Source organism: Nelumbo nucifera, chromosome 1 (genome assembly GCF_055504915.1).
Source record: "Nelumbo nucifera cultivar China Antique chromosome 1, China Antique-T2T, whole genome shotgun sequence".
Taxonomy (NCBI): Eukaryota; Viridiplantae; Streptophyta; class Magnoliopsida; order Proteales; family Nelumbonaceae; genus Nelumbo; species Nelumbo nucifera.
In genome coordinates this window covers 180,317,948-180,345,086 of record NC_142649.1, presented here as the reverse complement: position 1 = coordinate 180,345,086, position 27,139 = coordinate 180,317,948, and the positions used below count along the sequence as shown (strand labels likewise).

The window sequence follows — 27,139 nt, the reverse complement described above, 5'->3', positions numbered from 1 at the left end:
GAAATCTGTTAGGTGAATTGGGTTTCGCAATGAGCAATCCTATGTCACTCTACTATGACAATAAAGCTGCCATCAATATTGCTACTAATCCAGTCCTGCATGATAGGACGAAACACATTGAAGTGGACAAGCATTTTATTAGAGAGAAACTTGAAAGTGGAGAAGTTGGGCATGATTGATATCTATGCTCCAATTTGAGGGGGAGTGCTAAAATAATTTAGTTGTTGATGTTAGGGTCTGTTTGTCTAGTTAAAGTGTTTCTTTTATTTCGTTTTTTCCTTTCTGTTATGGTTGTTATTGTACTCAGGGGCACAAGGGTCTTTTCCCTTGTTATTTCTGCCGCTCTATATATATTAAAATAAAGGTTGGCGCCGTCAACACTGTTACATTGCAAAACCCTTCTCTCTTCTCATCTTCTCCTCTTCTCTTCTCTTCTCTTCTCTTTCTCTTATTTCTAGCCGGCCATACTGTTAAGAAAAATCAAATTATTTTCCTTTTTAGGCGGCGGGTTAGTAGTTCGGGTCAAATGGATTAATCGATGATATGATAGTTAAATAATAATAAATCTTTAAAAAATAAAAAAAAATACAAGTCATCAAAATAATGTATAAAAATTATATATTAATTATGTCAAACAATAATTAAGTGTGATAAGTAAAAATTATTTATAAAATTTAGATGAAATATATAATTCAGAACTGATCCAAAAGTCAAGCTATTTTCTTATGTAGATGGTGAGTTAATGGTCCAACTTTTCAAATAAACTCATGATGTCATAATTGAATAATAAATATTAAAAAAAAGATAGAACACAAAAAGACGAAAAGTGTAGAATTTTATCAAAAACATTTAGGAACATTCCTACTGTTTTATCATCATCATCATTATTATTATTATTATTATTATTATTATTATTATTATTATTATTATATATTCATCATAAAATTATTTTTACTTATGCCAGAAATGGAATACAAAATTTAATAATAACAACAACAACAGTAATGATCACTAACTGCTATACACTATTTTTCTATTGTAAATGTATGCTAACAGAAGTATAGAACACATAATATCATAGGCTGGCATGGTTAGCTTGTAAATATGGTGAAGAACATACATATATGTAGGGAGAAACTATGCACAAGGACCTTGACTTGGAAATGGAATGGACTTTGAGTGCTTGTATTGCTAAAAAATAGTGATTCACCATTGTGATGGTGTTTGGTTCTATTGTCGTTTATCAAATAATTGCTGCAAATTCAATGTCACATAAGTATTTTCTATAATAAATTTAAAAAGTTTGTTTGATTAAAGTATTTATTAAAAAATGTTTTTCTCATATTGTGTGACAGCCATCCATTGAACCAAACATCAAAATGACATTTCTGCGCAGGTAACACGTTTTTTTTAATTTGCACTTTGGTTCACTTTTGCCTATGTTTGGCAACATTACATTTATGTATTGACAAATGACAGATCAATGCATATTTACATTGATAATAAGATGTAAAAGTCCATTAAAAAAAAAGTAAATTTGCATTCAAGTGGGCTTTTGATAAAAAAAGCATAATCTTTATTGGAATTCATGTTTGCATCCATTACAGTTAAAAGTCTATTTGATAATACGGTAAATTTGTCACTGCAAAATTAACCCAATTTTACAATTTATATAAACAGTTTTACACTTTACAAATTTACATTCATACTTATTTGCATAGTTTCCAAACGCGGCATAATGGTTTTGATGGCTAACTATTAATGGCAATGAAACTAATGAAATGGGAGTATGGGAGAGGGGACAGACGGTTCCGAGTGACTAGTTTCTACGGTATCCATACTCAACAGACGCACCGGCTGGTACCTTTCTGCATTGACCGATACCCGAGTTTTGGCCCACTGGATTGGCCATTCTGTTCAATCCGTTGAATCCCAAAAACAATTTAATTTCGATAATCGTTGAAAGGAGAGCATTATGATTATGATCTCAGAGTCACACTCACACTCTGTGTGCTGATACGTCTTACTTAATTTTACAAATTAGGAAATATTATTTATTGAGTGTTTATTTACGTTTTATACCAGATCCGGGCTCGACGAATCATCGGGTAGATCCATGGCCAATTGGCCATGGCTGTTACGCATTTCTTTTTTTATTCCAAAATTGTTCCCTTTGTTTTTTCTCTCTACAGTAGATTTACACGTGAGAAGGTAAGGGTACTTTCGTACTTCAATACAATAAGTGAACAAGAAAGATGCTCTCAATACACGGCGGAAATGCGCTGTAGCACGTTGTGGGGGGCAATCTCGCGGGGGGCTGATTTGAACTCGTTACTTTTCCCCTTGTTATTGAGAGGACAAACCCAGAAATTGGTTAGAATGTCTTGTCCCTCTACCAACCTTCACTCTTCCTGTTCTCATATTTGATTTCGAAATTAGTTCGAGCTCTTAATCTTGACAGATCTGATTCGAATTCTAAGTTTCTCGGTCGATTTCCAGTCGAATGAGTAGTGCTTGAAGGACTGTTTTATCTTTCGGGTCGATAAAGAGAAACAGAATACAACTAAAGATGCAGAGCCGGGGATCCAGTAACAAGCTACCTAGTCTGGTTATCCGATCCCGGATTTCGGCTCTGATGCTTTCTATGTTCGCTACGATGGCTTCGATTTATGTCGCCGGCCGGTGAGTTTTTATTATTTTTTATTTCTGAAATACTGTTCGTGTATTTTGCATCTATCCTAGGGTTTATAAACATGGCATTGTTTTGATCAGTTTCTACAGTTTATTTGCGAGAGCAATCTGTTATAACTTTGATCTTGAAGTTGTTGTTTCTTTTTTTTTTCTATCTTTTCTTGTTGTATTTTATGTGATCTTATTGGTTTTCTAAAGTTATATCTACTAAACATTTGATAATTGATATAAATGTTTTTCATAGCCTATGGCAGGATGCAGAAAACAGGGTCTATTTAATTAAGGAGATTGATAGAATAACTGGGCAGGTAGTTATGTTCTCTTTCCCGCTTATATATACATATTTAATTTCTAGGTTGAAATCCAGTTTGTTGCACTCTATCTCGTGTTTAGATAATCAAACGGCATAACATTTTTCCGAGGAAATTTGTTGACATGCCATTTTCCGTTCCATTGGGCCTGATTGCCCTATTTTTTGGTAAGAGCTGGACGGTCCAGATCAGTAGAGGAGATCCAAGAGAAAATAAAAAATAGTAAGAATGGTAATTGCAGAATCAGACCAAGGAGGAAATCTTTAGCATCTGATCAGTCTCATTAATTGATAACTTCATTGGTTGGATGATCAGCAACACCTAAACATGTGCAAACATTGGTTTGTGATCCATCCATGATGGTTCTTGAAGTTAGGTGGTTCAGTAATGCTGCTGAAGTCATGTCAGATTCCTCTACCTTTGTTAATTTTATAATATGGGATTCCCAATAAATTGTTTGGGTTGACAACTGTACATTTTCAGGGGCAATCAGCTATATCAGTAGATGATACACTGAAAATCATAGCTTGCAAGTAAGAATATATCATCAGAATTGTTGGTTTATTTGGAGTTCTTAATTTTAGTACATATTTTTTTCTTTTGGTGAAGGTTTTGATAAAAGTTCATTTCTCTTTCAGAGAACAACAGAAGAAATTATCTGCCCTTGAGATGGAGCTAGCTGCAGCTAGACAGGAAGGCTTTGTTTCAAAGCATTTGTCAGGGACAGATGGCACCAGTTCTAAGAAAAGGTTGTTAGCAGTGATTGGAATAATTACAAAGTTTGGCCACAAAAACAATAGGGATGCGATCCGTAAGGCATGGATGCCAACTGGTAGAATACCTTCCCTCTTTGTGAGTTTCCTCCTTTATGTGCTTTTTCATGTTAGATCACACATACTTGGGTAATGGCTCCTTTTTTTCATGTTAGATCACAATCTTTTTTATTTTTTATTTTTATTTTTTGCATTGACAATAAGCTAATTGTGCACAAAAGCTATGGTGATCTGTGGTTTTCCACCTTCTAATCGGTGTCTATGTATGAGTGAGCTAAGTCTAGAATGTCAACTGAGATAAATAGGCACACCTTTAGGGGAGGAATCAATTATGAGAGCGGTCACTTCATGCTAAAAATCCAACTCTGGACATCTTGACTTAAGGAGAGTAAAACTCAATTTTGATGGTTGCTGTCTTCGAAAACTGGGGCAGTCTGGTATACATTGAAGGTATGTGATGAAGAATGAGAATGGGATACATTGCAGGCCCAATTGGATTAGGAAACTCTTTGAGGGCTGAGTTGCTTTTTCTCCTACAATAACTCAAACTGTCTTGTTTATGCAATTACTCAACCTTGATAGTGGAAGGTGACTGGCAGGTGGTTATACTTTGGTTCTACTCTTCAATGGAGGGCCCTTGGGCTTAGTGACACTTGGAAAAGTGAGGCTAAGATGTTGGCATCCAATTTGAATTGCTTGTTCAAATGAGTACCTAGATCTGCAAGCAACCTTGCTGGCTCTTTAGCTAGAGAGGGGGTTATAAGGGTAGAGTTATTGCTGTGGCCCAGGGCCTGGGTTCTATTTTATAAGAACAGGGGGGCAGGGGGAATTCAGTGTGTGGATTAGAAATGCCTGTAAATGTGGTTGAGTCTATTAATAAAATTTGGCTAAGGGGACCATTTGATAACAGCTGAAGTGACTGAACTGAGTGATTTATTGCTTTGTCTTTTAGTGTTAGCTGTTAAGTAGGTCATGGAGATCTTTGAGGATGTTACATAGCTCCAAATGCTCTCCATCAAATGGATCAGACCTTGATATATGTCTATAAAAGGAGGAGATGGGGGTATTTTTGGAAAGTGGACATAGATTTTATGATATCACTCAGTACATTAAGGCTGAATAAAAAGTGGCAACTGAACACCCCCCTCTTTGAAAGTGTTACAATGCCACTTTAGAGTTAAGAGTTAAGAGTTAAGAGGAAACGTACAAGCCCTAAACCAAATCTTGTCTTGCTTAAGGTATGAACTGGATTCCTTCATTGAGCCATTGAGAGAACTACTTGATCAAATTTAAGGTTTTCCTGTTATACCACTTTGACCTCCTTAATGACCTCCTTCATTGAGTCATTGGCCGAACTGTCAAGGGGCAATCATAGTTCTCTCAAAATCTCCTTTATCCTAACATACAATTGGTTGCTCATGGGTTGGAATTACTGTTGACCCGGAACCTGGAGGCATACATGGTTCAACCTCCAGGTTGATTTTTAATTAATATTTAATTAATTAATAGAACAATATTTAATTAATATTTAACTATTTATTAAATGCTTTAATTATTTTTAAATAATTGATAATTAATCGTAGTTTTCAAGGCACCAAGGCTAGGCGACAGGGGGGCGCCTTGTCGCCTAGTCGCCTAGGCGATGGATTTTTTTTAAGTAAAACCATATATCCTAGGGTAGTTCCCTAGGTTCCATAACCATTTTTCCTTAATAATTATTCATAATTTTCATCAGAAAAGTATAAATTTCATGTTTAAGTCTAGAAAATCAACATTTTATGAGAAGAAAAAGAACAAAGGAAAGAAAATTCAAAAAAATATAGGGGCTGACCCCCTACTTTTGTTATAGGAAAGAAGAAAAGAAAAGGTGGAAGAAGAAAATGTGTTGATTAGACAGAATTTTAAGTTCTTCCCATGCTTATTGGTTCAGGTTTTGAAATTTTTGAGGGTTCAATCAATGATGAAAATTTCAATACGATACGCCCCGTACCGGGTGTATTGTATTGTATCTTTGGGGCCCCGATACCTGTTTATAGGTGTCTTCGGGGACCCATTTTTTTAAATAATATATATATTTATTTAAAATGAAATTGAAAACCAAAGAAATAAAAAAAATAGGGGGAGTATCATTGTAAGTACCGATACACCTTTGCCAATACATAGAGGTGTATCGATACTTTGAACCATGGGTTTAATACAGCAGTTGTTTGCATTGATTAAACCCTAACAAAATAAGAAAATAATAAAAAGAAACTAGTATATAAACACATAAATGAATATTCTAGTTTAATAATGTCTATTTTATAATTATAATGTCAAAAAATTAAAAATATAAAAGTATTTTATAACCCAGTGCACAAAACTGCTTGGTGACTGGGCGAGCCGAGCCCCCAAGGGCGCCTTGTCGCCTAGGCGTCGCCTTGACAACTATGTTATTAATAATTATCATATTATTGATTATTTAATTTTAATTTCTGGATATGCACTCCTTCCAATTCTAACAATTATGTAATCATTTTTACCTATTTAAGTTATTTATTAATAATTTCTAGTTATATACTTATTAAAAGCCAACCCCATATAGTTGGGGTAAAGCATGATGATGATGATGATATTTATTAAAATTCATTATTTAATTATTTATAATTTTTTGATCAATTTATTTATTTTTTAATAATTTTTTGTTGATTAATTAATTGTTAATTATTTCAGTAAGTAGTTAAAGAAACGTTCTCATATTCAGGGTTAAAACAGTCAATTGCTGTTTTTCAGAACTCAACATTCAACATTCAGATTGCAGAATAATATTGTCTAGATTCAGATATTAGAACTAAGGTTCAAAATATCAACACAGGCCAATACACCGGTAGGGGCGTATTGTGGCTTGCTTTTATTTATTTTTATTTTTTCTGCAACTGGTTCAGAGGGGTCGGTTTAAGGCCCTTCTACCCCTGAACCAGCTCAGCCCCGAAACACCCTCTGTAGGGGTGTATCCCGAAGCCCCCAATACAATATGTATCGGCCGATACAGCCTGATACGTGTCAAAATTTTGAACCTTGATTAGAACAAAGAAAAGTTCTCCAATTCCAATACACCTCTTAAAGTAATTATTACAGTTTCAGATGTCAGACATCAGAGGAACAAACAGACCCTTAGCACATTGGTACTCCAAGGAACCCCCGGTTTTGTCTATAAAGGAAACCAAGACTTGGATAAAGTTACACAAAACACCAAGCAAGTTGTTAAGTTGTCATTATATGCCCTTGGAATACTGCTGAACAAGACAAGGTTTTAGGTGGTCATATGATGCACCGAGATTGTTCGACACTGATGTTGTTAGGTCCCTGGATGATAGAGTGTTGAGGGTGTGCTTGTAGATATGATAACGGTTTCATGGCATAGACAAGGCTATCAAGGCATTGACTAATCAACTGATTAGGGCCATGTTGACTATTAACTAGTCAGTTGATACTCGTGATGTGGTAACTTGGGAAAAATACACATTAACTAGGTCAACTATTGGGTAGTCATGCTAGTTAATACAATTATTTTAATGTTTCATTTGTCTGAGTGTGTCTATCAGTCTATCTCTAATTATTTAAAATAATGTCTTTATTTTGTTATCTACAAGCTAAATGCTATAAGCATTTGCTATTGGATGTGGTTGGGTGATGATATATAAAATAACAAAAAGAAGGCATAAAATAAAATAATGTTGGACTTGGAGTAGTTCATTTTGGCCGTGTTGGTGACTTGGTATACCACAAAGAAGGGGGGGCAGATAAAATACTGATCATGCACTCTATATTTAAAAATACAATCCTATATTTCATCCTATTAGCCTTCTCTTTTATCTGTTCAAAGTGATGCCTGGAAATCATATTGTCTATATCGTTCTTTTATTGCATTTTTATTGTTTATGATAACTTATATGTAACAGTTAATTGGTATATTAAATTTAGGATATATTCTATTTATGGTCAACTAGTCAGTGCCTTGGCGCCAACTAGTCACCACGCCAGAGAGTCAAACGACTAATCATCGCCTCACACATTAGCAACATTTGATGAGAGACCAGTTTGGATCCCACTGGTCTAGATGTGGTGTCAGATTAGGAATATTATTTGTATTTATTTTTATGAATAAAAATATCATTTATAGATAACCCTTGATAGATTAGAATGACATAACATGATTTAGCACTACCTTTTTTCGATAAGCAACAAATAAGATTAGATAGATCATGACTTGGATGATATTTTATGATTTTGGTTGCTTTACCCTTTTTCCTTTTTTGTAAAACATGTAGAACTTCTCAAGGATATTCTATGTTTCCTTGAAAAGCAATAAACCTAGGTGTGCTTTGTCATGGTCAATACCTTCCTGTTCCTATAAAAAAAATCTTGTAGTTGAATATTGCTAGTTTGATTTTTTTCCTTGTACATTTGAGAATATGACCAAAGTATAAGATTGCACTCACAAATCTTCACTCAAGTCTTTGTCCTGAGGCCTATGGATTTGTTAAGTGCGACTCATTGTGCACAGGATTGTTACACTGGAATAAAGGTTGAAACTTCTAATTCCTAGCTCAAGGATTTCAAAATCCCATTTCTTCCTTTGTCATCCCATTTATGTTTAGTCACCTTCTAGTGGTCATTTATAAGACACAATGCTATGAATTTACATTTAATATTTCACTTTCATCTATTTTGAAATTGTCTGAACAGATTACACTTTATTCATAATTGAAGTTTGATTTGTTAATTTGATGACAAAACATAATGTTTTTTGTGGTGTTCTCGTTAGCGTTCTGTATAAGTTGCTTATATGTAATCTTAAAAGCATCAATGATATTTATGAAACATTCCCTTTCTTGGAGCCTGTGCATTAAGTATTGGAACTTTTATTGTGAACTTGATCTTAGTATATTAACAATGAGATGGTCAAAATATCTACCAGATTTTATTATGTTACTTAGTTACTGTAAAGAATATATATGTATATAATTCTTGTATTCTTGTTGTTATTGTTAATATAATTGGCAGAGCAATACCGACTACTATTGTTATTGTTGTTCCATTGTCTATTCTACTCTTTAGACAACAGAAGATTGGCTTCTGTAAAATAAAACCAATAGCTCAGTTGAATTTTAGATCCCATTATTTCTTTTATCATGTTGACTTTTCTTCTGTCAGGGTTTTTGATTGCATTAGTTGGAACTTTTAGATCATGTCATTTGCCAACTCAATTGAGATTGAAGAGGAAAATCATGGTTTTTAGTTTTAGCTGCAAAATTCCAAAGTTATTTTGGTTATACTCCATTAACATGAAGATGTTGCACAACACAACTCTCTTTTGATGAGATTCTTAGTAAGTAACGTCTGTGTTCCTCGGATTTGTCAATCATGTAAACATTTTATGCATCATGTGTTGTGTCCAGGCTGAGATACTTCAGTTTTTATCTGCAAATGGTTAATTTATTGTGTAATAATACAAGAATGATGGTAAATGTACATCATGGGCCAGCCACCCCTAGATCCAACATTGTAGACAGATGGGAAATTTTGTTTTGATAGCAAGGTGCTTGCTGAATGATAAAAGATAGATTAAAAGGATAATGGTCTCTGGGTTTCTAAAAAGGAGTTGCAGCAACTAAATCCTCATTCTCTTTAAGTTTTTTACTCAATTCACTCAGGGCGAGTGCTTTCCAAGGAGGGATTTATATAGATGGTATTCATCAATCCTTGACTAAATCTCAGAAGAAGTAGAAGGCTAGAGAAGGATGAAAGAGAAGCCTATTCATGTATATGGCCCAATTTTTGGGCCGTAGTTGTAGACCTAGTTTCTATTGGTCCAACTGTTGGGTTGAGCTGAAATTTGGGTATATTGAAACTTAAGAAGTGTGGAGAGACCCTATAAATCTCAAGCTAATCAGACTAAAGGTAAGTTTTTATTAAAGAGGTTATTGTTGCTGGATTTTTGGGTTTACCAACAATTGGTCAAAGTAAAACATTTGACCAATGGGCCCCACATCTTCAGTTGCCCCAAGACAGTATTTGTGGTTTACATTTCATGTTAATTGGGTCAGTGTTAGTGAGTTATTGTAGTTTTTTTGGTTAGAGAAAATTGAGCCAATTTTTGTCTTTCTTTTTTCTTCCATACAAGTGTATTTTGGAGAGTACAATATGTCTTTTAGTGGTGCCCAATGATCAAGGGTAGTTTAGGCAGTTAATATTGGTCTTTTATAGGGTTTAGGAGACTAAAGACTCCTTACACTGTTCACATGCATTTTTCATCTTATTCATTTGAATTCATTTTCTGTCCCATCAATAAAGTTTGATTTTCTTCCATTGTTCTCTTTGGTTTCTTGCTATTAAGAACTGGTTTGTTTGCTCTCAGTATACTTCTATTGATTGTTGTAAGATATCTTTTTCTTCTATTATTTGTGTATTAGTTTGCAATTTCTGGTTTGAGGGTGGGCCTTGGCAAAATGGTTGGGTTGCTCTATTGCAACCTGGGTGGCCAGGGTTCAAATCTTGAAAACAGTCTGTCTGTGACTTTGTGTCTGCTTCATAGATAATCTTCTTGCTTCTCCTCTTTATTGTCTGGCTAATTTGTGAGTCCATATGAAGGTTGCCCTTAGGTCCACAGATAATCTTCTTCTTTTTTTTTTTTTTTGAGAAAATTTAACCAGGATTCATTGAAGGAAGAAGAGGTACATGAGGAGATGTACAAAGCAGGGGAAGAACCCCTACAAATTACAAAGGAGGAAGCTTGTTGCTATACAAATGCTCCAAATACACACCACATTTGGCTAAGCCATCTGCTGTATGATTGTGTTCCCTAGGAATCCAAATTAATTTTACATTTAAACAGTTCAAAGAGTCCCTAGCCTCTGCCAAATAGTGACTCAATCTCCAAGGTCCCCCCTCTTTATCTCTTAACCATTTTATAGTATTTGCTACAATGATGAAATTCTGGATTCCCAAATTTTTTATTATTCTGATTCCTGTGAGAGCAACCATCACTTCAGCCTTTGTGGAATCAGCTAAACCAATTGGACTGCTGAAAGTCCAACAAATGTTGCCTCTTTCATCCCTTACTGTGCCTCTAATACCAGCTAAGCCAGGGTTACCTAAGGCACTTCCATTGAAGTTTAGGGTCATCACTCCACTGATGGGGTCGGGATGTCTCAAGGATGCTTGATGGAGGTGAGGGAGAAACAGAAAGGGGTAAGCATCTCTATTGAGATCATTGACTGAGAGTCCTTTGAACAGATCTGAGTTCACCATCCTGTAGGGCTGTTCATAAGAAGGCCCAACCCGACCAAACCGACCAACCCGGACCGACCCAACCCGAGTCGGCCGGGTTTTCATCAGCACCGGTCGGTTTCAGGTTGTACAAATTCATAAACTGATGGTTCGGGTCGGTTTCGGTTTTCTTGTGTGAAAACCGAAACCGACCCGAACCGAACCGAACCGACTTAGTTCCTACTTAACTATTTAAATATAATCTATTTAAATATATATTTCGATTTTAAATTAAATATATTTTATATTTAAAACTGTTAAATAAAGATATTTCAGTTTTACATAAAAACTGAAATATCTGACAACCCAAACTTGCACCACACAGGCACATGGGCCATGGGGGGCATGGATGAACTTAGAGCCCAACCCGATTCAAACCGACCAGGTCGGTTTTGCTTAACACTGGGTCGGTTTCGGTTTCGGTTTCCATCTCAGGTAACCCGACCAGGTCAGGTCGGTTGGAAAAACCTCAGTAAACCGACCCAACCCGACCCGTGAGCAGCCCTACCATCCAGCGGTTGCAAAGGTAAGTAATGTCTGAAATTAACTCATCCAGGGGCCTGAATTTGTTGTCAAAGAGACGTTTGTTTCTTTCATCCCAAACTCCCCACAACACTGTATGTAGCACTGATTGCCAATAAACTTTACCCCTTTTACTTAAATCTATTCCTTGCCATTGATGCATAAAGTCCATAATGTATTCTGGTATAACCCATCTGTAACCTGCCATTTTCAAGAAATGGAACCAAATCTTTTGGGTGAACTTGCAGTGAAGAAAAATGTGATCTGTTGATTAACCTTCATCGAAGCATAAAATGCAAACATGAGGAGAGATGGACAGTCTTCCCAAAAACTTTTTCTGCAAGAGATCACAAGTATTTAATTTCTGGAGACAAGCTTCCCAGACAAAGAAACAAGCTCTTGAAGGGATGTGGCTACACCAGATCTTCTTAAAAGGAAAGGAGGAATGTTGTTCATCAGCAATCAAAACCTTGAATATAGACTTAGAAGAGAATTCGCCAGTAGGGTGCAGGGTCAGATTCGGGTGTCAGAATAGGAGGGGGAGATGTAGGCTTCTTTAAGGGTCTGAATTAAGTCTATTAATTCAGAAATCTCTGAATCCCTTAGGGGTCTTCTGAGTCGAAGGTTTAGGGTGTTCTCAACAGTTTGGTCAGGAAGGCAGGAAGAAATAGTGGCTTCTTGGTCAAGTGTAAGGCTAAAAAGTCTAGGGAAAGAGGTTGTAAGGTTAGTTTCCCCCACCAAAAGTCTTTCCAAAATTTTATTTTAGAGCCATTTTTCACTTTATATCTTATAAAAGGAAAGAAAGAAGTATGGGTGGAGATGATACCTTTCCAAGGATTTGTGGACTTTATCCTGTTCAAATGGAGATTGCTACCCCACCCACTTACATTTGATCCATATTTTCTTGAGACGATAGCTGTCCATAGAGTATTGGGTTCTTTAGGGAACCTCCACAGCCATTTACCTAAGAGAGAAGAATTTTTCTCTTTTAAGTGCCCAATTCCCAAACTACCTTCCTCTTTAGGCTTGCACACTTGTTTCCAACTGACTAAGTGGCTTCTCTTTTCCCCACCTCCTTGCCAAAGAAAGTTCCTTTGAAGCTTCTCAATCTGATTTCTAACTTTTATTGGAATCTGGAAGACTGAAAGGAAGTAGACTGGCAAATTTGCTAAGGAGGCCTTCAAGAGGGTAAGCCTTCCTCCTCTTGAGAGATAACAGTTCTTCCAAGATGATGGTTTCTTCTCACATTTCTCCATCACTGGTCTCCAGAGGTTGAGAGATTTTAGATTCCCTCCAAGAGGCATCCCTAGATAGGAAATAGGAACATTCTCCTCTTTACACCCCGACAAAGATTTAAGCTTTCTAGAAGTTCCACTTCCACTAAGTTAAGAGCTACTATATTACTTTTGCAAAAGTTAACCCTCAAACTAGTGATAAGCTCGAAACATTCAATTATCCTTTTAGTGTTTGTGATGTTGGTTATGGAGGCATCCAAGAACAAAATTATGTCATCAGCAAACTGTAAGTGTGAAATGTGAATCTTGTCCCTTCCCACTTCAAATCATTTCACCAAGTTAAGGAGAATAGCCTTATCAAAGAGATAGTTAAAGAGGTCCATTACCAAAGTGAATAGAAAGGGGGGAAGCGGGCAACCTTGTCTAAGACCCCTACTAGCCTTAAAGTAGCCTTTCACTTCACCATTTATCAACACTGAAAACCATGAAGAACCAATACAGCCTTTAATCCACCTGATCCATTTTCTACCAAAGCCTCTCATCTTTAAGCAAAATCTAAAATACAATCCCAATCCACTTTATCATATGCCTTTTCCAGGTCTAGTTTGATGAGGACCCCCGGGTTCCCAGAAGATTTTCTGTCTTCCACACACTCATTTGCAATTAGAATGCTGTCCACAATTTGTCTTCCTTTTACAAAAGCAAATTGGCTTGGGGAAATTAGATCTTCTAGGACTTCTTTAACTCTTTTGGCCAAAACCTTGGCCAGAATTTTATAGATGCTCCCTATCAAACTTATTGGTCTAAATTCTTTACCTTCCAAGACTCCCCCTTTCTTTGGGATGAGGCAAAGCCTTTGTTAACAATGGCAGAAGAGTGGAAGTCCCTGAAAAAAATCCATGAGATCTGACTTTACTATTTCCCAACATTGCTGGAAGAAAAAAATGGGGAAACCATCCGGCCCTGGAGCCCTATCTTCATCCATGCTGAAGACAGCCATTTTAACTTCTTCCTCTTCAAAGCTTCTTTCTAACCAAACCCTCTTTTCAGCTGATAGAGTTGTGCCTTCCCATCTGTTCATTGTAAATCGGTTATTACTATCCTTGGAGTAAAGGTTTTTGAAGAAGGAAAGGAAGACTTCCTTAATTTCCTCAGGATTCTCCACTTTCCTTTGGTTCAATTTCAGCTTAGAGATGAAATTCTTCCTACTCCTTCCCGAGGCATAAGTGTGAAAGAATCTGGAATTATTATCTCCTTCTTTCAGCCATCTCACTCTTGATCTTTGTCTCCAGTAAAATTCTTCTCTTCTGATCAGCTGTTCCCATTCCTTTCTCAAATCTGCTCTTCTTGCTTCTCTTATTTATTGTTTGTGTAACCAAGGGCAGTATTATTTTGCTTGAACCATCCCACTACTACCTTGGAACCCCCTCCACCACCAAGTTAGTATAGTATAGGCTTCGTTTGGGAAGAGTACCAAATACAAGGCTTAGAAATATCTCATACAAGGTTTTGCTCCAAACATATTTGTATTTGCACTATTCCTAAACTGAACCATAAGGATTTCCCCAATCTTATCCCTTGCAAAACTGTCATCCCACTACTAATTGGAAATCCTCTCTATCAGGCCAAGATGCTTCGATTTGTAAAATTAGCAATTGCACTTTATGCAAAAAACCTTTCACTATGTTGTCAAATGCCTTGTCCAAAACTACAAACTATTTGAGCTTATGGAAGTACTTAGTAAACTCTCATCAGATTTTCTTCTTTGGATATAATAGACCTTAAATGTAATGTGTACAGGTGCAGTGCTGAAAAAGCTGGAAGATGAGAAGGGCATTGTTGTACGATTTGTGATAGGAAGGAGGTATATTGTGTGTTTGTGGAGATATTTCCAACCATTATTTACAAATCTACATTTTAACCAAGTTTCAAATATTGATCTGCAGTGCCAATCGTGGAGACAGTATGGACAGGGACATTGACAAAGAAAATAGGCAGACCAATGATTTCATTATTCTTGTATGTTCAGCTTATCATTAAAATGATGTTCAAATGAGTTGACTTTTTAAACTGTTGCATACCTTGAACAAGCAGTTTTAACTTTTATGCTTAAACTCTCTTAAGTAATTTTAAGTAGGAAACGAAGAACAATTGTTGTTTTAAATAATCATTTTCTTTAATGCTGATAAAAATAATTTTCTTTAACATAATCTAATAATAGCTTTTTTTATTCCCTTTTTCTTTTTGGTGAATGTACACAACTCAACAGTCTTTTATGTGAAAGAAAAATGTAAGCATTTTTTTTTGACATTAATACAAGATGTACCTTACCTTTTCAAAAAGAGAAGTGGCTATGTAAATAATAATGATGTGGTAGCAGACAATGAATTTCACTTTGTGCAAGTCCAAAATCCAAGGGTTTGATATAAACCTAATTACTATATATTCCAATAAGAGCTCTTTTTCTGTATTATGTGTTGAGTCCCAACTAAAATAGATACCTGCAAATTTAAGTATGATTCAAGAATGTTTGTGGTGTATGAGGTAGATAATGTGCTTTATCATGATACTTTCCTTCTTTTGATAGGATAATCATGTTGAGGCACCTGAAGAGATTCCAAAGAAGACAAAATTTTTCTTTGCACATGCAGCAGATACATGGGAAGCTGAGTTCTATGCAAAGGTCAATGATGATGTGTATGTTAATATTGGTAAGTATTCCATTGATGAAACACTGGATAGCTTGATGCTCCTGTGTCTGTTGGATGTTTCTATTATTATTTATCATTTGTTTGTTTGTTGCTGTTGCTGCTGCTGTTGCATCTGTAAAATAATTGTTATTATTGTTCACTGAAAGGCTATAGTCCACATAAAATTGATTTGTGCATAGGAAAAAGAAAATAGCATGTCTGAGATTATCCAATTTAACCAAAGGTTTAAAATGTCAGTGTTGATGGAAATGTTGATCGTCTAAATGTAGGAAATATGTCGGAAATGTTGGAAACAAGGTTCAAAATATTGATACAGGCCGATACGCCCCTACTAGCATATTGGCCTGTATCTTTGCTCGCTTTTTTTTTTTCTTTACCTTTTCTTTGAAACTGGTCCAGAGGTGTCAGTTTAAGGCTGGTTTACCGCCTGAACTAGACCAAACCCCGAAATACTTCTTATAGGGGTGTATCGGGAAGCCCCTAATACAATACGTATTGGCCGATATGCCCTAATACGTTGCGATATTTTGACCCTTGGTTGGAAATATTGTAAAAATTATAAATATGGTGGAAACATTGTAAAATATGCAAAAGTATAGATTGATATTTTATGAAATGAAAAAGAATTTTCAAAAATAAAATGATAAAAGAAGCATAGACACACCTTTTTAAATTATTATCTTGTTTCAAATCATTAAACAAAGCTAAAAAAACTAAGGTTATAGACAAGAGAATACATTCTGAAGTTGTCCTATGAAACCTTAAGATTCAAAACTTCATGATAGAATAAGTTAAAGCAAAATTTAAACTTATAGGAAATGTAAATGGTTCTAATAGATCAACTAAATAATTTATTACACAAACAAAAACTAATATGTAACTTCATGTTTGAAATTAACATTGAGCTAGCTCAAAGTGGTATCACATAAGTTAGGCAAGCAATAACATTGTTACTCCACATATCTACTAATGTGACCACTATGTTATAATACTCCACATTATCTTGTACTCTGCATAGTGCTGATAGTGTTCATTGGGGAATATTTCGGTTCCAGTAATCCCCAATAGGTAATCACAACAAGTATGAGGAAATTCAATGGCTTTATTGAAGATTGTGAGTTGAAGGAAATACCTTTGCTGCAAACTAGTTTTACTTGGTCCAACCTTCAAGAAACCCCTTTGTGTTCGAAGTTGGATAGATTTTTATTTAACCTAGCATGGGAGGATAGTGTGGAAAACTTGGTTGCTAGAGCATTACCTAGGGTCACCTCTGATCATTGTCCTATCCAGATAGGCATTGAGACTTTTCCTACTGGACCCAAACCTTTTAGATTTGAAAATATGTGGCTTACCCATCCAGATTTTGTGAAAAAAGTGAAGGAATTGTGGGGTGAGGAGGTGAGAGGGGTAAGATGGAAGGGGGTCAAGTTTCATAAGAAGTTAAAGAGATTGAGGGCCAAATAAAAGAATGGAATAGAGAACATTTTGGCAGAATTGAGGAGCAAAAAATGAGCCTAATCTTTCAAATAGAAAACTTGGATTTTAAGGAATCCCAAAATGTTTTGACCGAGGATGATAGAGTGTTAAGGAGACAGTTGAAAAAGGATTTGGAAGAGGTGTTATTGAGGGTAGAAATTAGCTGGAGACAAAAATGTAGACACAAGTGGATTAAGGAAGGCGCTGGGAACACTAGATTTTTCCATGACTTGGCCAATGGGAGACGATGAATTTTGTGACCAAGCTAGAGATAGGAGAGGGGGTGATTACCAACTAGGATGATATAGCCAGAAAATTTGTGGACCATTTCAAATCGATCTATAGAAGACCTTTGAATGAGAGAGAAGTTGTGGGAGGGATGGAATGGCCAAGAATTGAGGACAGAATGGCAAGGTGGTTGGAAAGGAATTTCGAGGAAGAAGAGATTAAAAAAGCTGTCTTTTTAACGGATAGATCCAAGGCTCCAGGTCCAGATGGCTTTACAATGGGCTTTTGTCAAGATTGTTGGGAGGTGTTGAAAGAGGATTTAGTTGAAGTGTTAAGGAATTTGCAGATAATCATGTAATAAGCCTTGGAATCAATGCCACTTTTTTGGCCTTGATTCCTAAGAAGATTGATGCCAGCCACCCAAAAGATTACAGGCTTATTAGTCTGGTGACAAGCATCTATAAAATTCTGGCTAAAGTGCTTTCTTTGAGGATCAAAACAGTTCTCCCTTCTATCATTAGTGAAACTCAAGGGGCCTTCATTCAAGGGCGACAAATAACAAATCAGATCCTAATTGCAAATGAGTGTGTGGAGGAAGTGAAAAGGTCTAGGCAAAGAGGCTTTATTTGTAAATTGGATCTTGAAAAGGCCTATGACTTGGTAGGCTGGGAGTTTTTACTAGAGGTGATGAGAAACTGTGGATTTGGGGACAAGTGGTGCAGTTGGATATCTGGGTGTATTAGTACTTGTCACTACTTCATTCTGGTAAATCGTGTGGTGAGGGACTTTTTTCCAACTTGCAGGGGTGTCAGGCAAGGGGATCTACTCACCCTTTCTTTTTACATTAGTAGCCGATGTGATTAGTAGGATCATTACTAAGGCTGATAGTGAAGATGCCATTAGGGGTTGGAGAATAGGGAGACACCAAATCCCAGTCACCCACCTTCAGTTTGCAGATGACTTAATGATCTTTTGTGAAGGAGGCTTTAGTGAGAAGAAGGTAGCAAACCTAAAAGAGCTAATCAAAGGATTTGAAAGGATTTCTAATTTGAAAATAAATCTGGAAAAGAGTTGCATAGCAGGTATAAACTTGGAGGATGGGGAGATCGTGGTTATTGCGGAATGTCTTGAGTGTTCCATCTCTACCTGGCCTATGTCATACTTAGGGCTTCCATTAGGGGCAAACCCTAGGGAGAGCAGATTTTGGACCCCAGTGTTAGAAAAGTTTGAGAAGAGAGTAGCCTCATGGAAGAAGAATCATATCTCTTTGGGAGGGAGAATTACTTTAATAAGAGCTACGTTGGCTAACTTACTTACTTCTTGTCTGTCTTTAGGATACCAACTAGGGAAGCTAGGAAGTTGGAGAAGTTGATGAGAGACTTCTTGTGGGAGTCGGGACAAGAAAAAAAGGATCATTTGGTTAGTTGGGAAATTGTTTGCAGAAGTAAAGAAGAGGGGGGTTTGGGACTTGGAAGGGTGATTGAAAAAAAATCAAGCTTTATTAGGGAAATGGTTGTGGCGATGGCCATTGGAAAGTGAGAGATAGTGGCATGAGGTGGTGGGGGGAAGCATTCATGAGAGAAATGAATGGGATGTTGGTGTAACAAGGCAGGCTAACCTGGCAGCACCTTGGAAGGCCATTCACAACACTCTTCCTCAATTTCTCAATTTTATCAGGTATGAAGTTTGTTCTGGCAATGCTGTTCGCTTTTGGGAGGATATTTGGTTAGGAGATACCCCCCTAAAGGACCTTTTCCCTTTGCTATTTTCTATTTCCTTTTATAAAAAAGAGGTAGTTTCAAAATTTGTCTCACCTTTGGGAACACCCTTGGCTCCTAATTGGGATTTTGGGTTTCATAGGGGACTCAGGGATGATGAAATTAAATCTCTTTCTAATTTGCTACATTGCCTTAATCAGGTTTGCTTGGATCCCTCCAAGCCCGATAAAAGGGTGTGGACTCCTAGACCCAAAGGAACCTTTACTTGTGCTTCTTACTTCAAGTCCATCTCTCAGCATTTTGCTCAACAACCTTTTCCATCAAAGGAAATTTGGTGTAGGCTCATTCCCCCAAAGATTATGGCGTTTTGTTGGGAAGTATTCTATGGGAAAGTAAACACTCTAGATATCCTACAAAAGAGAAGACCCTTCCTCTGTATTTCTCCCAATTGGTGTATCCTCTGTAGAGTTCATGGGGAGGATTGTTACCATCTACTAATATCTTGTCCTTTTTCTGCAAACCTTTGGGCTTGGCTACTTTCGTTGTTTGGGAGTTGTTGGAGTATGCCAACAGAAATTCACATGATCTTTAACCATTCTACTTTCTCTTGGCCTACAAAAAGAGGGAGAATTATGTGGAGATGTGCTCGCGTTGCCTTGATTTGGACTCTTTGGGAAGAAAGGAATGCTAGAATCTTTCAAGAAAAGGAAATGAGCAGTGAGGAATTGAAAGACTATGTGCTGCATAGGGCAATACTTTGGTAGAAAATTTTGGAAATCTTTCATCAATTCTCCTTTAATGACCTTTGGGGAAACTGGTCAGCAGTAGCAAGGTGTTCACCCGTAAAGGATAAGTCAATTACAAGCTGGTCTCCTCCATTTGAAGGCTCATTGAAGCTGAACTTTGATGGAAGTAGCATGGGTAATCCAGGCTTATCCGGAATGGGGGATCTTTTGAGAAATGAGAAGGGAGAGATTCTGTTGCTCTACTCGGGTCCCCTAGGAGTTGGGGACTCCATCTGGGCAGAGCTATTAGCTGCTATACAAGGGGTGCAACTTGCAAACCAGCTGGGGGTACAACATCTAGTAATTGAAGGAGATTCCAAAGTGGTGGTGGGCTGGTTGAAAAATCCTGAAGACGCTATATGGCGCTACAAGAATGAAATGAAGAAATTCAGTTGGTTGACAAGGAATATGGTGGTTTCTTTACAGTGGGTGGGGATATCAGCAAATACTTTGTCCGATGTTTTAGCTAAGCAAGGGGTAAATCGGGAAGAATTGTTTTGGTCTCAGCTTTGATTCCTGTTTTTCTTTCCTAGTTTTACTTGTAAGGTTCAAGGAGGGGCTGCAGCTTGCGCCTCTCCCTGGGATGTTGTATGAATTCACAACTCTAAATCAGTTTTTGAACTAATAAAATTTACTATTATTCATAAAAAAAAAATATTTCAGTTTCAGTAAAATTTTGTGTTGCTACCCATGGAAGTGGAAATGGAAATATGTTGTGGAAACTATCTCTTGTACGCCACATAGTGCTGGTAGTATTCATTGGAGAATATGTCAATTCTGGTAAAATTTTGTGTTGCTACCCATGGAAATGCAAATATGTCATGGAAATATTAGGGAATTTAGAGACATTTTAAACCATGGATTTAACTATATAAGTCAGTCCTTCAAAAGAATGCCAATAGTCATGGGATCATGGCACTATAATCACTGAGGTGGTTTTTTCCAAGTTGAATGATAGTCTGGGATGCAATTCATGAAAGTTGGGGCTACACTTAATTCCAGAATTTGGTTGTTCATGAAATTTAAATCATGAAGGAACAGCACTACATTCTTTAACATGATTCAAGTCTCCTTTTTTCTTAAGTGGGGAGATTTTGGGATGTGTGATACAACTGGTGATTAGGATTTAAGAGTTGCAGAATTTTTGAGGGAAACAAGAGATCTTTGATTCATCTTTGTGTGGATTCTAGTTGTTTCATGGATTAGTCTTGAGCTTCTTAAATAAATTTGTAATTGTATTTAGTTGGAATTTTGTTTTGGGTGTAGAGGCGGTAGTAGTACAGTGTACATCTGCACTTAACTTCTGGCTTTTGTTTATAAATGAAAATATCAACTACCTAATAAAAAAAAGATTTGATGTTTAGGATTTTGTCCTAGTTGTAGGGATTTAAATGGGTCAGTTTAAGTGGTGAACCTGCCTTGAGCTGACCCTATGTGCATAGTTGTCAAGGTGATTCCTAGGCAGGCATCTAGGACACAAGGTACCCATGGAGGGTTGCCTTGCTTAAGTGCCTAGCTATTTTCTACATGGCACTATAAAATATTTTTATATTTTGTTTTTTGGGGTTATAATAATAAAATAGACATTATTACAATAAATTGTTTATTTTATGGGTTATATATATACTAGTTTCTTTTTATTATTTTCTTGTTTGTTAGGGTTCAATCAACACACATATGCCATCGGCCCTTCAGGAATTTAAAATCTGAACTGATAAGCAAGGAAAAACTTAAAATTTTGTTTAATCAATGCATTCTTCCTCTTCCAACCTTTTTTATTTAACTAGGACAAGACGGGTTCAGTGTCTCAGCCCCTATATTTTCTTTCTTTTTACCTTCTTCTTTTTCTTCTCTTGAATTTGTCATTTTTTTTCTATGATGCATCTTAATTGCAACAGGATTTCAAACACTTGGGGAGATGGAAAAAGGGGGACAAAGTAACCACTGAGGTGACTGGGGTGCTTGACACTTCATCATTCTTGTTAATGTATCTATTAAGGTTGTGAGAAGTAAGAAAGAGTTAAGAGATTGAGAGAAGAAAGGAAAGAAGGTAGAAGAAGAGAGAAATGGAGAAAGGTTAGTGGAATTGGGTGAGTTTCCCTTAGGGTCGGGTCACCCAAACAATTTATAGTTATTCTTAAAAAAACAGAAATTTCCAGCAATTACCCCTTCTCTTATTATTACAAAGCTATATATTCCTACACTCCTCAATTGAAGCACAAATGTCTCGTGCTCAATTTTGCTCAAAACAGCTTCAAGTTTCTTCTTTATCATCCCTTTCGGAGAAAAAAAGCTAATCGGTCTTCTATATTGGAGTGTGAGCAATGTTGATAGCTGCCTTGTTAAGTTCTTAGCACAATACAACTTCATTGCCTTGGAATTCGACACCTAAATCCCTTACTAACTGTTTGAGCTACATTATCTCTGACACTCCATTGACCATCGATGTGAACTCTGCTTCAGCTCTTGACCTAGCCACCATGCTCTATTTCTTACTTTTTGAAGTCACCATGTTCCCTCCCTGGAAGTTACAATAGCTTGAAATCTACCTATGATTATCAATTGATCCTATTCAATCTGCATCAATATAGGCTTCCAATGGCAAATGCCCATGGTTAGAGAACAAAAGGCCTCTTTGAAGTAAAGCCTTGAAGTATCTGAGAATCTTTTCAGCTGCCACTGGACGAGGAACCCAAGGTGCATGCATATATTGACTTATTACACCAACTGCATAAGCAATGTCTGGCCTTGTAAAGGACAAGTAGCAAAGCCTGCCTACAAGCCTTTGAAACACTCCTTTGTCTTCAAGAAGCTCCCCATTACTCCCATTTAGGTGGTGATCAGGATCAATGGAAGTCTTAGAAGGCTTAGCATCCATTTTCCTGGTTTCTTCAAGTGGATTATGAGTATAATTCCTTTGAGAAATGAATGTACCTTCCTTGGATCTTGCAACTTCATTCCCAAAAAGTATTTCAGTTCTCCCAAATCTTTGATTTCAAATTTTGATGCCGGAAAAGATTGCAATTTCTGAATCTGACCATGGTTGTCTATCAAAAATAAATAAATAAATAACTCGCCATGATTTTCAGTCACTGCAATATCATCCACCCCTCCATTTTGCCCATCTTGTTCTAATTCTATGGGCGGCATCCTCTTCAACCTCTGCATTATGAATTTTCGAACCAAGGTAATGGAAAAGGTCACATTGATTGATCTCTTGGTCTCCAACTCGAAATGTACCCTTATTAGTATACCTTTCTCAAAAAAAAAAAATGATATCATATTTCTGTCTGTCCTGGATTCTTGAATGTAAAGTGCATTATTCCTGTTTCCAGTTATCAATATCCATGTTCTTTTTTGTCAGTGTTATGTATTTATATGTAGCTATTCTTCATCTAATAATCTTAGACAAAGTATGACAACATGTTTGAAGATTTTGTATGCTGCAGGCATCTGAAATTTATGGGAAATTTGAGGTTAACTTGATTAGAGCTGTGATTTTTTGTAATAGTGCATTTGCTAGTTTGGGGATCCAGGTCCTCAGGTTTTGGTGGGCTTTCCCTAGATTTTAAGGCAATAATTCTTCGTGCTTTCTTGGGTCTTGTTTGGGTTTCCAACTCCATCGCCTTGAGTTTTGCTGGTTGCACTTTTTTTTTGCTTTCTTTCCTTTCCCTGTATATCATCATTATGTCTTTGTGGTAGTTTTACTTTTTTTTTTTTTTTTTTTTAACTTTTAGTAGCCATTGTAATGACATGGTCAAGTAATCAGTGTAACATAAATTTGTCATAATGCATACACCAAATGGTATCTGATCTCTCTGGGATAGTTTAATGCCTATGCAGTTTTGTTCACAGTTCAAATGAATGGATTTTGTATCACTATCTATAAATTCTTTTAATGTGCATCATTGTAGATCTGTGTGGTTCTACTGTAATTAAATTGTTTTCCATTTTAGGAGGAAATGTATTCCGATGAATTATATAAATTAATGCTTCTAAGCTGTTTAATTTATAGATCCAGTTTTCTAAAGAGGAAGTGATATTAGGTTCACTACTAAAATTAGTGGGTCCAGTGGTAACAATGACGAAGTGAAGAATGGAAGCAGAGAAGTATATGTTGTTAACTGCAGGTAATTGTTTATCTGTAATACAGATGCTCTGGGTGCTATGCTTGCAACTCATTTGGACAAACCTCGTGTTTATATTGGGTGTATGAAATCAGGAGAAGTTTTCTCTGAACAGTAAGTGTGGTCAAATACTTGTAATCAAATATTTCAGAAAATGAGCTGTTGCTTATAATTTTTGAGCTTCATCTGTTTTTTGTGGTAACATGCTTTGTTGCTGGACTTGCTACAGGAACCACAAGTGGTATGAACCAGACTGGTGGAAATTTGGTGATGGAAAATCGTAAGCGAACTGTTTCTTTCTGTCTTTTAACTTCAGAAATTATCACATCATAATAGTAACAAAAAGAAATTTAACATGGATCATAATCACAGCTCAATTTGTTGGATGTTCTCGATACCCTGTTAGACTGAGAAACAGAGAGAACCAGAAGGAAACTCATACCCAGACAATTAGCATAGGTGGAAGCCAGATCGCCATCTATGAGAACAGAAAACATACCAGGAAAGATTAAACAACAAAACAAACAGAAAAATGAGAAACGAGACTTACAATAGTTTGGCTCATTGACTACAGGGGAGAAAGAGAGGGCAGCACTACATTATCAGAAATAAGAAATGGTACCAATCTGGTTATTGAATCCTGTACACCCAGTGGTCTATATCCATCCTCTCTCGTGTCACCAGAGATCAATAATGGCTTAAATAAGCTAAAACCATTTATCTTGTTGGACAAGGCCACTATGAATAAAAGAATTATATAGGCCCCCAAAATAGCTCAAGTGTATAACACCCCAGATATAAACCCGAAATTTCAAATATACTTGTTGTATCATAAAAAAATAGTCAATATTATTATTATTATAAAAAAAATGATTATTATCCAAATGAGTAGTTGGGCTTATTGCTAGCTGACTGATTTGGAAAAAAGAATACGAGTCAATTAGTGTATAAGTTCAGTGGATCCCAAGAATGGATAACAATTTAGCGGATCAACTAGCAAAACAGGGGTCCATAGGGAAATCTGCTTCTGGGCTCAGTTGTAACTGTAAAAACAAAGCGTTATAGGGATCACAAACTTTGATTTACAGGGTTAACCGAGGCTACCCTTGTTGTAGCTGTTTACTTTTAAATTAATTAATAAAATTTTCTGTTACTGAAAAAATTAGTGTATATGTTAATTGGCTTATAACTTGCCATGGTGAATTAATGTGTCATTTGTCAAAATGATGCTGCACGTTAGTGTTGCTAGTTGCTTTTGGCTCATGTTAAGAAAGTTTCCACAGGATACTATATTTACCTCTTCTACTAGAATAAGTGGGAAACCTATCCTGATTCATGTTTTGTGCCAATGACCTCCCATAGGATTAATTGCCAGCAAGGCTCAAAATTTTGACATGATATGCCCGGTATGGGCAGGTGGCCAATATGGTTCTTTTAAGGTATTTTAAGGAAACACTATTTTTAATAGTTAAATATAAATAGCATTAAAAGGGGTGCAAGGTGCCAACCAGTTGGTTGGTAAGGTCTCCTGCTGGTCATAGCAGAGACTTGGGCCCTTCAAAAGAATTAAAAAATAGCATTAAAAGGGGCTTTCTCAGGAATTCTGAAAAAAAACACTAAAAAAATATGATGCATGAGGTTCAAAGTACTGATACCCCTGTGTATCGATAGTTTGAACCTTGATTTTCAGAATTAGTGGGCAACAGTGGATTGACTTCAACGTCTAACACTGTTGGTGCATATGGTTTTATGCATTAAAAATTGTTCACGTGGGACCCAAATATTGAAGCTTCATATTTAAGGATGGATTTGACCAATGCATAATGCTTAAGGCATCATATTTATGAAACTCTTGTTTGAGTGTTCTTGTTTTTTTTTTTTTTTTTTTTTTTTTTTTATAATCTGGATTTTGTTCTATTTTCACCTGCTTCAAAATTAAGTTGCATTTGCATTAGTTCCCTGGTCCAAGCAACACGATCATCTGGTCCAGCTCTGAAGATTTTTCTATGGAGTTTCAATAGATCAGATAAGTGGGAATAAAGTAAAAGTTTATCGAGGGCTTAATATTATTTAACACTTGTTTCCTTGGGCACTAGGAAGTTAACTTTCTGTGATGTCGATATTACTTGTTGATTTTCACATATAGTCAACATGAGGTTCAGGCGAGTATTCTGATAAATTGACATTAGCTCAGGACCAATAAAAATGTAAATATAAATATAAATATTTTGTATTTATTCAGTAAAAAAGCATACTAATGCTTAACTGGAGGGTTATCCATAAAAATCTTCAATGTAGAATTTGATGAAAATCCTGACCTAGAGCTATAAATTTCACATCTTCAATGTGGAATTTATACTTTTTTTTTCAGCTACTTTCGTCATGCTTCTGGTGAGATGTTTGTTATATCCCGAGCATTGGCCCAGTTTGTTTCCATAAATAGGTAATATTCCATTCCTCTTTTTATTTTGCTCTGTTGTTATCTTTGTACATTGAATTCTCGCACTCGTATTTGTAAACCAAATACCTCTTTTATTGTGTTGGCAGGCATATTCTTCGTACATATGCACATGACGATGTTAGCGTCGGATCATGGTTTATTGGCATTGATGTCAAACATATAGACGAAGGGAAGTTTTGCTGCTCGTCTTGGTCTTCAGGTTTCTCTCTCTCTCTCTCACACACACACACAGTTGCACTTACAAAGTTATTTTTGTCATTGGACATGATAGCATTGCTTCCCCAAAGAGACTGAAAATCTCCAATTGCAGGGGCTATTTGTGCAGCCGTATGATTCAATATCTCTAGATCCATAGATAGAAGACTGTCGGCCCAGTGGCAATAGGCTTCCGTAGAGGGTGTTATTTTCACTGCCCCATTTCACTTTTCAGGCATTTGATTCGACACATCTGACAACATTCATTTCCTCTTAGTAAGTTCCCCAACAAGAAGCTAGTCAGAGGATTGAGGCTGTGAAACGATTAACACCTGATGAGGAGTCGTCAAAACTCAATATTTCAGAGATTGGAGTGTGGATGCAGGCAATTGCAACTATTTGACGGTACTTTGGAAGAGTGAGAGGAAAAGATCCAATGATTTTTTTGTACTGCATTCCAGCAATTTTTCCCCAACGTGTGGTGATAAAAGGGGTTAACCATTCTTTCCCATGTAGAATCCATACAAAATTAAAATTCGTATCAGTAGAAAAAACGAAAATTCATTTCAGTGTCTACATAATTGATGATTCCCCG

The 27,139-nt window shown here is 36.4% G+C and overlaps 1 protein-coding gene across 1 annotated transcript; it reads left to right on the top strand.

Moving 5' to 3' along the window:
- Nucleotides 1–1,975: 1,975 nt before the first annotated feature.
- LOC104600296 (Galactosyltransferase family protein) lies at nt 1,976–27,139 on the top strand. The gene is made up of 12 exons (XM_010263166.3): nt 1,976–2,682; nt 2,936–2,999; nt 3,486–3,535; nt 3,641–3,834; nt 14,644–14,707; nt 14,790–14,862; nt 15,431–15,554; nt 23,915–24,002; nt 24,118–24,168; nt 26,260–26,331; nt 26,436–26,548; nt 26,660–27,139. The coding sequence occupies exons 1-12, from the start codon at nt 2,570–2,572 to the stop codon at nt 26,680–26,682; spliced, it is 1,029 nt and encodes a 342-aa protein (XP_010261468.1). The 5' UTR covers nt 1,976–2,569; the 3' UTR covers nt 26,683–27,139.

What these genes read in the sequence shown, in the direction of transcription:
- LOC104600296 (XM_010263166.3), top strand. Translation starts at nt 2,570, where the DNA reads ATGCAGAGCCGGGGATCCAGTAACAAGCTACCTAGTCTGGTTATCCGA. An exon ending in TGATGTGTATGTTAATATTG is followed by an intron (nt 15,555 to 23,914) that starts GTAAGTATTCCA and finishes TCTGTAATACAG; the next exon opens with ATGCTCTGGGTGCTATGCTT. An exon ending in CTGCTCGTCTTGGTCTTCAG is followed by an intron (nt 26,549 to 26,659) that starts GTTTCTCTCTCT and finishes CTCCAATTGCAG; the next exon opens with GGGCTATTTGTGCAGCCGTA.